At 36.9% G+C, this 13,322-nt stretch overlaps 4 protein-coding genes across 4 annotated transcripts; 3 read left to right on the plus strand and 1 right to left on the minus strand.

Moving 5' to 3' along the window:
• Positions 1,677–2,883, plus strand: LOC104735416 (NAC domain-containing protein 83-like). The gene is made up of 3 exons (XM_010455204.2): positions 1,677–2,075; positions 2,260–2,516; positions 2,606–2,883. Exons 1-3 carry the CDS (start codon positions 1,892–1,894, stop codon positions 2,783–2,785), a joined length of 621 nt encoding a protein of 206 aa, XP_010453506.1. The 5' UTR covers positions 1,677–1,891; the 3' UTR covers positions 2,786–2,883.
• Positions 6,404–7,049, plus strand: LOC104735417 (zinc finger protein KNUCKLES-like). Its single transcript, XM_010455206.1, has one exon. The coding sequence runs from the start codon at positions 6,452–6,454 to the stop codon at positions 6,965–6,967; it is 516 nt and encodes a 171-aa protein (XP_010453508.1). The 5' UTR covers positions 6,404–6,451; the 3' UTR covers positions 6,968–7,049.
• LOC104735418 lies at positions 7,808–10,566 on the minus strand. The gene is made up of 11 exons (XM_010455207.2): positions 10,071–10,566; positions 9,892–9,966; positions 9,746–9,807; positions 9,479–9,623; positions 9,298–9,394; positions 9,155–9,221; positions 8,970–9,068; positions 8,754–8,846; positions 8,514–8,668; positions 8,313–8,417; positions 7,808–8,217 (listed from the first exon to the last, which is right to left on the minus strand). Exons 1-11 carry the CDS (start codon positions 10,273–10,275, stop codon positions 8,031–8,033), a joined length of 1,290 nt encoding a protein of 429 aa, XP_010453509.1. The 5' UTR covers positions 10,276–10,566; the 3' UTR covers positions 7,808–8,030.
• On the plus strand, positions 11,227–12,838 carry LOC104735419 (translocon-associated protein subunit beta). The gene is made up of 6 exons (XM_010455208.2): positions 11,227–11,511; positions 11,755–11,853; positions 11,940–12,048; positions 12,225–12,296; positions 12,432–12,437; positions 12,521–12,838. The coding sequence occupies exons 1-6, from the start codon at positions 11,330–11,332 to the stop codon at positions 12,638–12,640; spliced, it is 588 nt and encodes a 195-aa protein (XP_010453510.1). The 5' UTR covers positions 11,227–11,329; the 3' UTR covers positions 12,641–12,838.

Below are 13,322 nucleotides of genomic sequence, written 5' to 3' on the forward strand. Positions count from 1 at the left end.
TCCAAAGTTTGAAGAACCTCTGGTGGTTCTTCACCTTGTGAAACCTTGTCGACATTGTTGTCTCCTTGATCGTGATGATCTGTCTCGGCATTACCAACATCTACATTCTCTTTACTGCTACCATCCTCATGCGTATCATCTGAGCGATGATGATCATCCGAAACAACGTCTCCTTTCTCATCTCCCTTAGATTTGTCATCATGATCAGGGTCCTTCTCGTTCTTCTCCATCGATTCTTATTATTTAACGTAAAAGCTTTAAGAATGGTGAAGTGGAAATGAGATGCAGAGGAAGGAGAGATTCATGTGTTCTGTTTTTTTTTTTTCTGTTTAGACTTTAGGATTTGTGGTTTGTGTGGTTAGAGAGAGGCGATTGAGAGAGAGAGAGAAAGAGAGAGATGGTCGCAATGGCTGAATCGAAGAAGTAGGGGAGCCTTGTTTTTTTGGTGGCTGACCGTTGACTTTTTCTTTCATCCCAACACCAATACCGTGTAGTAGTAATCTATTTTTAACCTACAAAAATAAAATAAAAAAGGGATAAACCTCGTAATTATTAAACTCTTTTTAATTTGCTTGTTAAAAAAAACAAAGGAAAGTGATATGCATTTATGAAGAATGATTTGAATAACTAACGTGTGGGAGTATGGTGCGCACGCATATTCCTCACATAACTCTCTCTTCTTATACGTGCATCAGTGCATGCATAAACCATCCTACATTTCTTCATGTTTTATCATTTAAAAATCTTTATCTGATTCTCAATCAATTATATGTATCTTAGCTGTTTTTGATATAAAAACAAATCATTCCTGTGAATTGATATGATATGAGTCATCTAAGTCGATATTAATATTGATATGGCTGGGAAGGGAATATAGAGAGAGACATATAAAGTAGCTAATACGCAAACAAGAGATAGGATTTGGAGGAGAAAAGCCCGACGAATAGTTGTTGGGCCCAAATAAGCTGCAATTATGAAGTTTCCATAATCAGGTCCTGCCGATTCTTTACTTACTACTCCTAGTTTCAGTAGGAGAAAAGAGGAACAAGGAACACAAGTAGGCAGTGTTGTGTCTCCTCTCGTCACATGCACAAATAAATGCAGTACTGCGTAGAGCCGTTTACAGAAAGTAATAAATTAAAGATCAGAAAGATGAGGCTATAGTTAGGCGGACGTGCGCTGGCTCGCCCAATTGTCAAAGGAGGTGTTCCAACTTTTTACTGTGTTTGATTTTAAATTTTAATGGTAAGTACCCCAAATTGGAATCTATCAAGTGGGAGAATGATGAAATGGTAATAAGTAAAACAGTTAAAGGATCCAAAAGAGGGACCCTTTTTGCAAATGGAGAAACCCCAAACTTGCACGTTTCTCTCTTCCTCTCATCTCTCTCTCGCTCTCTTTTATTGTTCTTAAAGGAATAATATGACATTTTATTCTCATAATTGTTTTTTTTAATTTACTTTATAAGTCAAATGAACATCCCACAAAAGCACCTTCCTTTTTTCCTATTCTTTCTCATCATCTTTCTTATTATGAACTAAAATAAAATCTTCAGAACAAAAGAACCATTTCTACCATTTATAATTTTCTTTATTACACAACTACATGTTTGGTGTGAGTGTGTGTGTGTACCCTGGCCCGTGGGGATATATTATATATATACAGATAACATATATTAAAGAGAACGTCTACTACTGTCATTTAGCCTGCAAAACCCACAAACAAAAGGCTACACAAGTCTTCCTTCTCTCTCTCTCTCTCTCTGCCTATCTCCATCTGCTCTTCCTTTCTTTAGATGGAATGATGGATCAATGCTTATTATAAAGGTTTGAAATTTGATCCATTCTTGAAGAGCCAATTTGAAAAAGAAAGAAAAGGAAGAAGAGAGGATATGGAGGTGGAGAAGAGGATAGTAGTGAATGGAGGCATGAGATTACCAATAGGATATAGATTCCACCCAACGGAGCAAGAGCTTATCCTTCATTACTTACTCCCAAAGGCCTTTGCTTCTCCTTTGCCTTCCTCCATCATTCCTGTCTTTGACCTCTTTTACTCTCATCCTCTTACTTTCCCAGGTCCCTCTCTCTCTCTCTCTTCCTTCTGTCAAAACCTCTGTATATATGTTTATGTCTCCTTATTTTGCCTAGCTGTTTTATTCAAATGAGTCTATCAAAGGTTTACAATTGTTTTTGCTGATGTTTGGGACTAGATCCGTGGGTGCCTTAATGCTAAAACTGAAGGGTTTTTGCTTGCTTTCAGGGGATCAAAAGGAGAAGCAGAGGTACTTCTTTTGCAAGAAGAAAGAAGTGTCAAGTACTGAGCATAGAATCAAAATTTTATCTGGTGATGGTTATTGGAAACCTATTGGGAAAGAGAGACCAATCATTGCCTGTGGTAGAACAGTTGGGATTAGAAGAACACTTGCTTTCTATGAAACAAACAAGTCCTCTTCTAATTGCAACAAAAACAGATGGTGCATGACCGAGTATTGCCTTGCGGGATTTGCATCGGCTAAGGTACACGATTAACTACTCTCTCTAGACTATTATAAGAAAGACTTTGGAATGTGTGATAATAATGGGGTTTGATTTGGCATTAAACACAGGTGTTTGGAGAATGGGCAGTGTATAATGTGTATGAAAGGAAAGGATCAAAAGCAAGAAAACAGAGGAAATCAAGAGATATAGGTGATGAAGATTTGAGTTGCAGCATCAACATTACGGTTGAATCCGATCATGAAACTGGTCCGCCACCACTTTCTCCTCCTACCTCAGCTGATGAGTGATTAATATCTAAGAGAACACGTTGAGATGTGACAAAGCTCCTAAACCCTAACCTACTAGGCCACTTACGTTTTTGTCAAGCTATTTAAAAAAAAAAAAATCCACGTCTCTTGATTCATTTGTTTGAGAAATAAGTAACATGGGGCTAGAGAGCTTATTTTGATCTGAAAACTGTTGTTATTGTATAAGATTATGAGATTGCCATGCTTTCGTTGAGCAAAATCAGATATATGTCAAACTTGTTTGTTGATTATTTTTACTTGAAGATCTTTTAGTGAACATTATCATCTCCTGCAAGTAAAGTTATACATTTAGCTTTGCAAGACGAAGTAAAGTTGAATTAAAAAGGAGGTATCTTTCTTCCTCTAGGATGAGAACTTGATTCCCTTTCTTGTCAAACCAAATAAGAATCCATAGTCTCTATGTATATATAAGTACCATATTACAAAAACAATTATTAGTCTTGTTTTATTATATCAATGAGAATGGAAAATTAATTTCTAATATGAGATGGAGATGCATTTTGCATTTAAGGTATAGCAAGTTGATACAGTTATATAATAAATATATATAGGGTAGATGGATGAGTTATACTAAAAATTATAAATTGGTGTGTTAGAATGAACAAAGGACGAATACAAAGAGTTGAAACTGAAATTATAATATATGGGAAAATGAAGAAGCCATCGCATGGGATGTCGAGAAGCTAAAGTTCTTCGTGTCGAACCAATTTATTTAATCAAAACATATAGGTACATTTTGTCATTGACACGTACTGTCAATGTTAAATTTATCAGTATCCAACATCTTGAATAACAGAATATGATTGTTGTAATATTCTGAATGCTGTATGTTTAAACGAAATTCATGAATTAATAAAGAGAATATGTGCCCAAAACTTCATCAACCGTAACAAACGATATATATGTATCGACCAAACTATATAGTGTAATGGGTGTATATGCTAACATCGTCAACATATCGCAGTTTGAATTCGATGCAATTCATATTTTTGAAAGAAAGAAAAAAAGAAAGTCATGTATCATGTGTGCCAACAAAAAGGCTCAATGTAAGAAAGACAAAATATATCGAACTATGTAACAAGGACAGATTGGGGACATAACATGGGTATGTATTTGTGATTTGTGAACAATATAATGATTGAAGATACAAAGCTTACGTTAAACTTATTGTATTACATTCCTATCAGTTGTAAAATAAAGTAATAGAGAAAATGGTGGCGAAGGTCAAAGACAAGTCACATGTGCATTGTGCACCATCTTCCAATGTATAATCCACAAAAAGACAACAACGATTAAGGCAATCTAAGTTTCTACTCTTTCCCGCACAAATACATATATTACCATAAACATGTCCTTCTTTGCTTTTAATCGAAGCATCCTTGGTTTTCAAATGTAATCAAAGAAAAAAGGATATAACAATGTTACCTACTTACCTGCTAAAAACAAAAAACAAATAAGTAATGAAATGATGAAGAGTCATTAAGTGAAAAGTGAATGTGAACAAGTCTGTCTAATTGTGTGTGACAAGAGGTTTACTTGCTGCCAATGGGGCTTTTGGAATATGCTTAACAGAGAAAGCAAAATTACTTTTTCAGCACAATAAAGGTAAATTAAATGTGTTGTTGCTTCAATTTCAAGCAAGCGTTTCTAGGTTTGACTAACACCGCTTATATATATAATAGAATATCCATGCCAATTAACTATGAACTTTAGGTTTTTTTATTAGATAAACCTGCAAAAAAAAACAAAAAAAAATACGACGTGCTATTTAATTAGACTGCAAACAAAATAAACAGAAACAGTTCATAATATTTTTCTAAGCGAAGGAAAAAACAATATATATGATTATTTAAGGTGTTTTGTTTATTTAAAAAGTAAAATTTTTAAAAACTATCATTGACATAAAAGAACGAAAAGAAATAAAACACCATTGATTCTAGGCATCATCATTTTATCTTCTTTTGATTATTCTGTAAAGAGATTTGTTCTAATGTCGTTGTTGTAATGCAACACAAATCCAAATCTAATACTAGTTTACAATGTGTGAAATGTAGACAACTCTTGTTTTTTAAACGCCGCTCTACTCAATCGATTAACAATTATTTCTAATATAAAATAATTGTTGTAGTAGTATACATTGACTTTAAAGTGCAAGAGCAGTATGAGAGACATGATGTGAGTATAAAAAGGAAGTAAAAAATTGTTAATCAAAAAAGTGGGCCTGTAACAGAGTAGTTTGGATGCTTATTTGTATGTTATGAATAGGTACTTGAAGTCAATATGCCTTTGTGTTTATTCCTTGTATATGGGCCTTAAAAAGACAACATAATGTTACATAGTTGGGCTACTATAGTGAAGTGAAGACATGTGTATGTATGTGTGAAGTATTTAAATACAAGAAGTAGTAATAAATGAAAGGCAATGATGAGAAACAAAGAAGAAGGGAGAAGAGATGGTGACAAGAAGTAAGTAAATGAGAAAAAAGGAAAGAATAAAAAGGGTTAGAGAAACATAGAAGCCTTCCTTGTTTGGCAATTTCCATCTTGGAACTTGATTCACTCTCTTGTCTTCATTGACATCACAACAACAACAAGGTACCATCCATCATCAATCAAGAAAAGGCTTAAACTTGAATAATAGCAAAAAAGAAAAGTGCTGGTTTGAGTAGGAAGATCTTCAATGGATATATTAATGAGTTGAAGTGTGAGAGAGATATACTCTGACTGAGATAGAGATAGTAGTAGTGTTCGTTCGTTCGTTCACTCTCGTCTTATGTAAGTTGTACTGCACACAACTGTCTAGTCAGCACGTGTCGTTACCAGTTTCTCTCTCTCTTTCTCTCTCCCGTCGCTGCAGGATGTGTAACAGTCCCAACACCAAAAAGCAACCAATCTCTCTTTTTCTCATGTTTTTTTTAAAAAAATTATTTTTTAAAAATAAAGCAATTAATAATAAATGTGAGAGAGAGAAGTCATGATCCCATCAACAACAATATAAACTCAGTTTCTCTTTCCACTCTGTTATTTTCTCAACATTGCAGATTTTGATCTTGATTCAATCTTTACTTTAATCTTTAATTACGTCAATCACTTACAAACGATTTTTTTTTAAAAAAAGAAAGATAAAAACACATTAGCAAGGTGCTTACTTACGGTTAACTTATCCACTAATCCAAATGTTTTTTTTCTTTCTTTTGGGTCATAACCAAAAATGTTTTTTTTTTTTAATGAATAAATAAACATATCTATGGGATCAAAGGAATAACGTTTTAATGTGCATTAGGGATTTGTATAATCATATACAAATATATATCCCATGCAAATAATAAGGATGGAGTAAAAAGGATTTGATTGGGATCTGTGTAAATTAGTTATTAGAACAGAGAGAGAGAAAGAAAGAAGACGAAGCTGATGAGGGCAAAAGAGTAAATTAAAAAAAATCAGATATTATTATTATTCTCTGCAAGCTGCAACAAACGACGCAAACAAACAAAAAAAGCAACCACACACACACACACACACACAGCTTAAACCCTCTCCCATAAAACCCACACACATTTATCTCTCTCCTTTTGCTTTTTTACTCATCATCATCTCTCATCTCTCTCTCTCTCTCTTCTCTGTAAGCTTAAAAAAGCCCTCGAAAATGGCGGAGCCACCACCGTCTTACCATCACTTCGTAGGTCCTTCGAAACCTCGATCATCGAGCAAACGACACTCTTTCTCCTCTTCTTCTGGTACTCATCAGACTTGCCACCGTCTCTTCCCTTGCCAGTACTGTCCCCGCAAGTTCTACACCTCTCAAGCTCTCGGCGGTCACCAGAACGCTCACAAACGCGAACGCGCCGCTGCTCGTCGTAACCTCGGCGTCCTTTCTCACTCTCCACCCATCCTCGACGACACCACCACCTTTCTTCGTCATCCTTACCCTTGTTTTTACCCTAACCAGATGCAAGGACCCTCTTCTCCTTCTGGAATCGGACCCGGTCATGAACAGACGGCGATGATGATGACCATGGGCGGCAGTGGTGGTGGCTACGATCCGTTTCCGTATCCTTACGTGTACCCTTTTGGATTGTCTGGTAGTAACGATGGTAACGGCGTCATGATGGAAGAAGACGAGCCTCTCGATCTCGATCTCGACCTCTCTCTCCGTTTATGAACTTTTATCTGCTTTTTTTTTTTTTTTTGCTTTGGTGGGTTTTGTTTTGTTTTGTTCAGATGACTCTTTTAAGTACAACTTTGGAGCTATCTATGTAGTCGAGTTTCTTATCTCTCTCTCTCTCTCTCTTTCTGTGCTCATCTCCTTAATTACTTTTGAGAAGATGATAAACTAATTAATCAAGCTGCTTTAATTTGCTTTTTGGAATAGATATATTTTGATGATGATCCATCGTTTAGATCGTAAATTTTATGATCCAACAGTGTCTCATGTTGTGAAACTCGGATACTTTAATCGTTTAGAGATGATGCATTTGAACTTTAACTAATTTGTACTCACAACCACAACCACGATTGATTTCGCTTGTTTAGCCTAAAAAATGTATAGGAATGGGTACTAAAAAGAGGGTCGTCAGTGATGAGTGAGAATTGCGTTCATGCCTTGATCGGAGAGCACCAACGCCACCGTTGGGGAACAACAAAACCTGGTCATGTCTTGATCGGAGAGCACCAGCGCCACCGTCGAAATCATCACTAACCGCCTCCACAATGTTGGTACGTGCGGAATCCAACATCACACACACACGTGGCATGACGTCACTATGAGTTGCTAAATTCCAAATTTGGGTTGGCTAAACAAACTGCGTGCCGTTTCTAAGCGCTTGGCACAACAACCACTCCATGTTCGTACGTGCGGAATCCAACATCTCATCATCACCCACACGTGACTCGCTCACGTGATGTTAAACGGTTATCCTTGTTATTTCCAAATTAGACTGCGTGCCGTTTCTTAGTGTCTTGCACATTTGTTCTCCAAAGATAAGGCTAAAACGTCTTCTTTTACCAGCATCCTTTTCTTATTCCTTCCAAATAAATTAGTTGCTTAGATATTACATTACTATACTCAAAGTAAAACAAGTATCAGACTTTTTTTTTTTTTTTTTGCCTGACAAGAACTAGTGTAAAAGATGTAACTCTAAAATACAAATATAAGTCGTAAAGTACCCAAAAAGAATATATGTAGACGGTAGTAGAGATAAGTGCTTCTTGCTCAACGATCAAGGTCATAACCATGCATCATCATCATCATAATCATCATCATCATGAATCTCAGAGGAGTTGTCAAGATGTTCTTTTAGCAAATGGGTTTGGTTTCCTGCGGAAGAAACATCCTCCATCTCAGGCAGCTCAAACTCGTCTGGTCTCAATGACAACTGAAAGTTTGGAAGCTCTGGCAAACATTGCATTGCCCTGTGTGGTTTACCATATAGATCATATCAGATATTTTAGTTTGGTTCTAATTAGTTTAGTTTAAAACGCTAACGAGACAAAACTCTATCGCTTACTTCTCTTCTTCTTCAAGCAAGTATCCATATGTCTGAGATTTTCTAAAAGCAACTTCTGGAATTTTCTGGCTTAAATGCTTCATAACTCCCCACATAGGAGGAGGCCTGATTAAAATATGAAAAAGAAAATCTGAATCAATCACTATTCATATGTTCAATGAATAATAGTGGATATAATAACATATACACAACAACACAAACCTGGTGACAGGAGGAGCCAAGGAGAAGCTAAAACAGGCCTTCTTGCTTTCTCCTAGGATCTCTGCAGCTGCAAGGAAACAACACACCGCAGTCACGTGGCAAGATGGCTCAGTTCCCTTGTCTGTTACCAGTCCATGGTAGTAGTATGCCGCAGCCTTTTAATGAAAAACAGAACATAACAGAGAGATTAATTATATATATATATGGGTGACTTTAATAATGTTTATAAATTATACATACCTTTGCTTCCAAAAATTTCCAGTAGATAAACCGGAGAAGCTTCTTGGCACATCCATGGCTGACTGATTCACAATCAGACAAGCAGTGATATGCCTGAAATAATAATGAGATCATTTACGCATCAAATTAAAAGAGAGTTTACAGCAGTTAAGCTACGATTTTCCCAAAAGTATGGCTCAAGTAAGAAGATGAAGATTTTTAAACTATGAGGAGGACCTGAGTGAAATAGATGACTTGCTCACATGCAAGTCTCCTCTTCACAGACAACGTTGCTTTCTGGCTATCAACAGCCAATCCAAGTTGAATCTCAGTTCCCTGCAGTAATTTTCAACCAAAACTTACAAATTAAAAACCCATATACAAGATTCTGGTTAAAGAGTCACAATTTCAAAGTGTGTAACCTGGCCAAGTGCTTGGATAGATAGACTTTGCATTACACTCTCCTGCATATCATCTGGTAACTTAGCCCTGCAAATTTGTAGCTATGTAAGTAAGTATATATGTGAAGCTTTTTTCAAGATTTTCTGTTTTTGTTGTTTCATACTTTATTTCAGGAGGAAAGCGAGCGATAATCTCTCGGACGCAGAACTCCAAGTATCCAGATGCCTTGAGAAGCAAGTCAACCGCATCTCTCCTGCAATCTGTGTGAAAGTGACCCAGTAATCAGGTTTATCAAAACAGCAAATAGAAGTAAAAGATCAGTGTGAAGAGAGAAGAGGCAAGACCAGTGGAGACCACACGGACGCCATTTCCAGAAGCAGAGCAATCCTTTGGAATCATGAGGGAGTTAGCTTCAGTCAATGCCAAAGCAGCCATCATGTGGATCACTGTCAACATCTCCATCCAAAGGTTTGTGAAACATGTCTCTGCCTGCATAGTGCATACAGCATACTTCACGTTGTTAAGACTTAAATGTAACCCAAAAAAAAAGAAGAAGCAAAATCCAAATCCTCAGGATCGGCTTAATTTGATTGAGCAAAAACCAAACTTACTCGTCGACCATCTCCAAGGGTTTTCCATTTGAACTCCACGCAACCCTCCATCCCATCATTCTCTGTAGTGTTAAATATACTGATATCACCGTTTGATTTACAACACAATAAACTATAAACTTATATCAAAATATGCAAATCCGAACTTTTCTTGACAAGACCGGTTAGAAGAGACAAGTACTCCTCCAAAGCTGAACGCAGCTCAGGGATGGCAGAACCCCCTGCAAAAATTTCAACCAGAAACTTTGAACATGTTTGCAAAGATACAAAACCTTTTCCTTAAAACGCAAGAAAAATGGAAGAAGATAGCCTCGTTTCTCTAAACCTGTGTCCTCAGCTACTAACTGAATCTGATTCCTTAGACATGTCAATCGATCAACGGTCCCCTTAGGAGCTACGCCCTTGAGTTGGCGCTGAAGATCAGACTGAACAGGAACGCGGAACTGAAGAACAAACACAACGGATTCTTGAATGATCCTCTTCTTGTTCTTCCTTCCGACAACAGCATAAGCAGATGTAGCACACCCCATGCTCTCTCTCTCTCTCTCTCTGCTATGCTTTTTTAATTTCCCTCACAAAATCATCCTACATATGCGGATACATTTACATACGCAACATTGACAGATATATCCTAAAACATAATGGTTCTGGAACAACCTGAAGCGGATAGATCCAGATTTTGGAAGCTTAAGAGTAATATATAAAAAGGAAGAGAATCTCAGAGAGAGCTGGTGGAACAGAGGAAGAGAGCATGTGAGGGAAGGTTAGTTTGAAGGTTCCAAAGAATGATGGGGAGAGAAGAAGATTCACTTAGGTTTCGGAGTTCGATGCAATCCACCCACATGCTCTATAGTATTCAATGAGCAAATGGGTAGATACGTGATTTAAATCAACAAAGAAAAAAAAAAAGAGAAAAGAAATGGCACATGCCTTCCGGTTTAATCCAAGTTTTAATTATGTTTCTTATGGAAAGCTGTGAATTCGTATCCCACTTGCCTTATTTCTATTGGCTCTCCTGTTTTAGATTAGTACTTTTTCGTTGACTTCTTTCCTTAACCTTCCCGCCCACCCTCGATTAACTGAATCAAATCAACCCACTTCTCTCTTTTTTACCCTGTTTTCTCACTCCAACCAATTATTAATTTGAAAATGCGATTATAGTAACAAAAACCTCTATTGTTATCCTTGAATGAATAATGAATCGTTGGCTTGTATAACCCTTATTACGTTTCAAGATTTGAAAGCTGCGTAAGACTTTATTATAAAACGATGTTAGAGAAGAAACATGTTAGAATGTGGCAGGAGACAGGCTGTGTGTTACAAGTTCAACCGATATATAGATCCCAAGAATTAGATAATTTAATTAGACACTTCTTTATTACTTGTATGGGCCTGTATTAAGTGGGCCTATTATCAGGTGAATGGGCCCATCATTGACTTTTTTTGGTTGTTTTCTGTGGGTGATGGTGTGGTAGTGTTATACTTGTTATATCAGTCGTCGGAGGTTTTTATAAGCGGAGGATACATTCGTAGATCTGTTTTCGCATCTGCTCAACAACTACATCGTCGAAGATCAAAAACACCATGGCCATCGCCTTAGCTAAGCTTCTGATCTCCGCCATGGCGGTGTTCATGCTTGTTTCTGCCTCGTTTGCGACATCGGAAGTCCCGTTCATGGTGGTCCACAAGAAAGCCACTCTTAACAGGCTCAAATCCGGCGCCGAACGCGTCACCGTCTCTTTCGATATCTACAACCAAGGATCCTCGTCAGTTTCTCTCTTCTCATCTAGTTTTATTAATCCGATTTCATTTTCCGATCCGTGTTGATTTCTGGATTGTATATAAATTGCATGTATAGATTGGTTACTGTAGAATTAGGATATTAATACTCGAGCTATGCTTAGATCTATTAGAATGATGTGTATCGGTGTTTAGGATTCGAAATGTCATTTGATCTGATCCCATTGTTCCTCAGAATTGTGTCATTTGGTTTTGGTGTTTGCTCTCAGGTCGGCGTATGATGTGACTCTGACAGACAATAGCTGGGTTAAAGCAAAATTTGATGTTGTTAATGGAAACACTTCTAAGTCATGGGAGAGACTTGATGCGTGAGTTTCTTCTTCAATCATGAAATGTTTTAGTGGCTGCTTTTAGCTTTTTCCTTTTCGTCACTAATCTGGTTCTTGGTGTGCAGAGGAGGTATCCTGTCTCACTCTTTCGAACTGGAGGCCAAGGTTAAAGGAGTCTTCTACGGTGCTCCTGCTGTTGTTACTTTCCGCATTCCCACCAAGCCAGCTCTTCAGGTTTGCCATTTTTATGCCCCCCTTTTGATTCTAGTTACGAGAATTGGTAGAAGCAGCTAAGCTTTTTAAGTTTATAATTATCCCAAATCAAAATTGCCTTCTCTTATAGTGACTATTGTTTTACTAAAAATCTGGTTATGTGATGCAATTATGTATGATGGTTTTCTTGTCTGTAGGAAGCGTACTCAACTCCACTACTACCTCTAGACATCCTTGCTGACAAACCTCCAACGAACATGCTTGACGTGGTAATTTTTATTTTTAAGGGCTTCTCTTTCAATCGTCTCCTCATTGTTTTTTTTCCGTCTTCTCATTACTGACTTTCATTGTTATGTTGTGGTGTGTCTTGGATGTTTCTCATGATGCTGTTAAAATAATCTCAGGGCAAGGTAACTTGATTTATAATTCTCACCTCTCTGTGAAAATCATCAAATATGACAGTACTCATCTTACCATGTTTCAATTGTTGCAGAGGATACTCGCGAAATATGGATCACTCGTCTCCGTCATCTCCATGGTTGTTTTGTTCATATACTTGGTGGCAACACCTAAGTCCAACGTATCAAAATCAAGCAGCAAGAAGAAGCGTTAAGTTAGTGAAATGAAGGTGAGAAAAGCTGCCATGGTGCTGTTTTGTGTTTAGCAGTTAAACACAGTTTCAAAGTTTGTAAGAATTAGAGAACACACTTTAATTTTGGTGTTGCAGAGGACACACACTTCGAAGAGTTATTTTGGTTTTGCGTAATGTCTTTTTGAAAGCATAGTTATGGAGGTCTCTTTTATTTTGTTTCTGCCTTCTGCTTTTCATGTTTTTATTTGCATTTTCTATTACATAGTTTGGTATTCTTAGCTGTGTTTGCTTCTGTTTAGTTTGATTGCCTGTTTGCTTTGCTTGTTGTTGAAGTGTCTCGTAGTCTAGTTATTGGCTAAGTAATATGATTTTGCTTATAAGTTTTCGTTTGTTATAATTTTTCATGGCTTTTAGTTGAAAGGCGGTTCTGTGTGTAAAATGGAAAGAGCTGGGTTGATGCCATTGAGATTGAATAATTCGTTATATGCTTTATTCGTGTGATTATATGTTTGTGAGCAAAGAACTATGTTTGTGATTAGGGGGTGATGTGTTTAAATGGTTTTTAAGTTTTTCTCTGTTAATCTATCAACGTTTACAAACAACATATGGAGTAGAGCATTAGGAAACTTGTAATAGCTAGCATTCCTTAAAAACCTGTTAAATGGTTTTTATTTGGCTTCTGAAAGAGAAATGATCTTATAAA

The sequence above is a fragment of the Camelina sativa genome, chromosome 13, assembly GCF_000633955.1.
Source record: "Camelina sativa cultivar DH55 chromosome 13, Cs, whole genome shotgun sequence".
In the NCBI taxonomy this organism is placed as follows: domain Eukaryota; kingdom Viridiplantae; phylum Streptophyta; class Magnoliopsida; order Brassicales; family Brassicaceae; genus Camelina; species Camelina sativa.

Coding starts and splice junctions, on each gene's coding strand:
- LOC104735416 (XM_010455204.2), top strand. CDS start 1,892: ATGGAGGTGGAGAAGAGGATAGTAGTGAATGGAGGCATGAGATTACCA. Junction 2,076..2,259: donor TCATCCTCTTACTTTCCCAG/GTCCCTCTCTCT, acceptor GCTTGCTTTCAG/GGGATCAAAAGGAGAAGCAG. Junction 2,517..2,605: donor CGGGATTTGCATCGGCTAAG/GTACACGATTAA, acceptor CATTAAACACAG/GTGTTTGGAGAATGGGCAGT.
- LOC104735417 (XM_010455206.1), top strand. CDS start 6,452: ATGGCGGAGCCACCACCGTCTTACCATCACTTCGTAGGTCCTTCGAAA.
- LOC104735418 (XM_010455207.2), bottom strand. CDS start 10,275: ATGGGGTGTGCTACATCTGCTTATGCTGTTGTCGGAAGGAAGAACAAG. Junction 9,624..9,745: donor CCCTTGGAGATGGTCGACGA/GTAAGTTTGGTT, acceptor TGCACTATGCAG/GCAGAGACATGTTTCACAAA. Junction 9,222..9,297: donor CGCTTTCCTCCTGAAATAAA/GTATGAAACAAC, acceptor ACAAATTTGCAG/GGCTAAGTTACCAGATGATA.
- LOC104735419 (XM_010455208.2), top strand. CDS start 11,330: ATGGCCATCGCCTTAGCTAAGCTTCTGATCTCCGCCATGGCGGTGTTC. Junction 11,512..11,754: donor ATCTACAACCAAGGATCCTC/GTCAGTTTCTCT, acceptor GTTTGCTCTCAG/GTCGGCGTATGATGTGACTC. Junction 12,049..12,224: donor CCACCAAGCCAGCTCTTCAG/GTTTGCCATTTT, acceptor TCTTGTCTGTAG/GAAGCGTACTCAACTCCACT.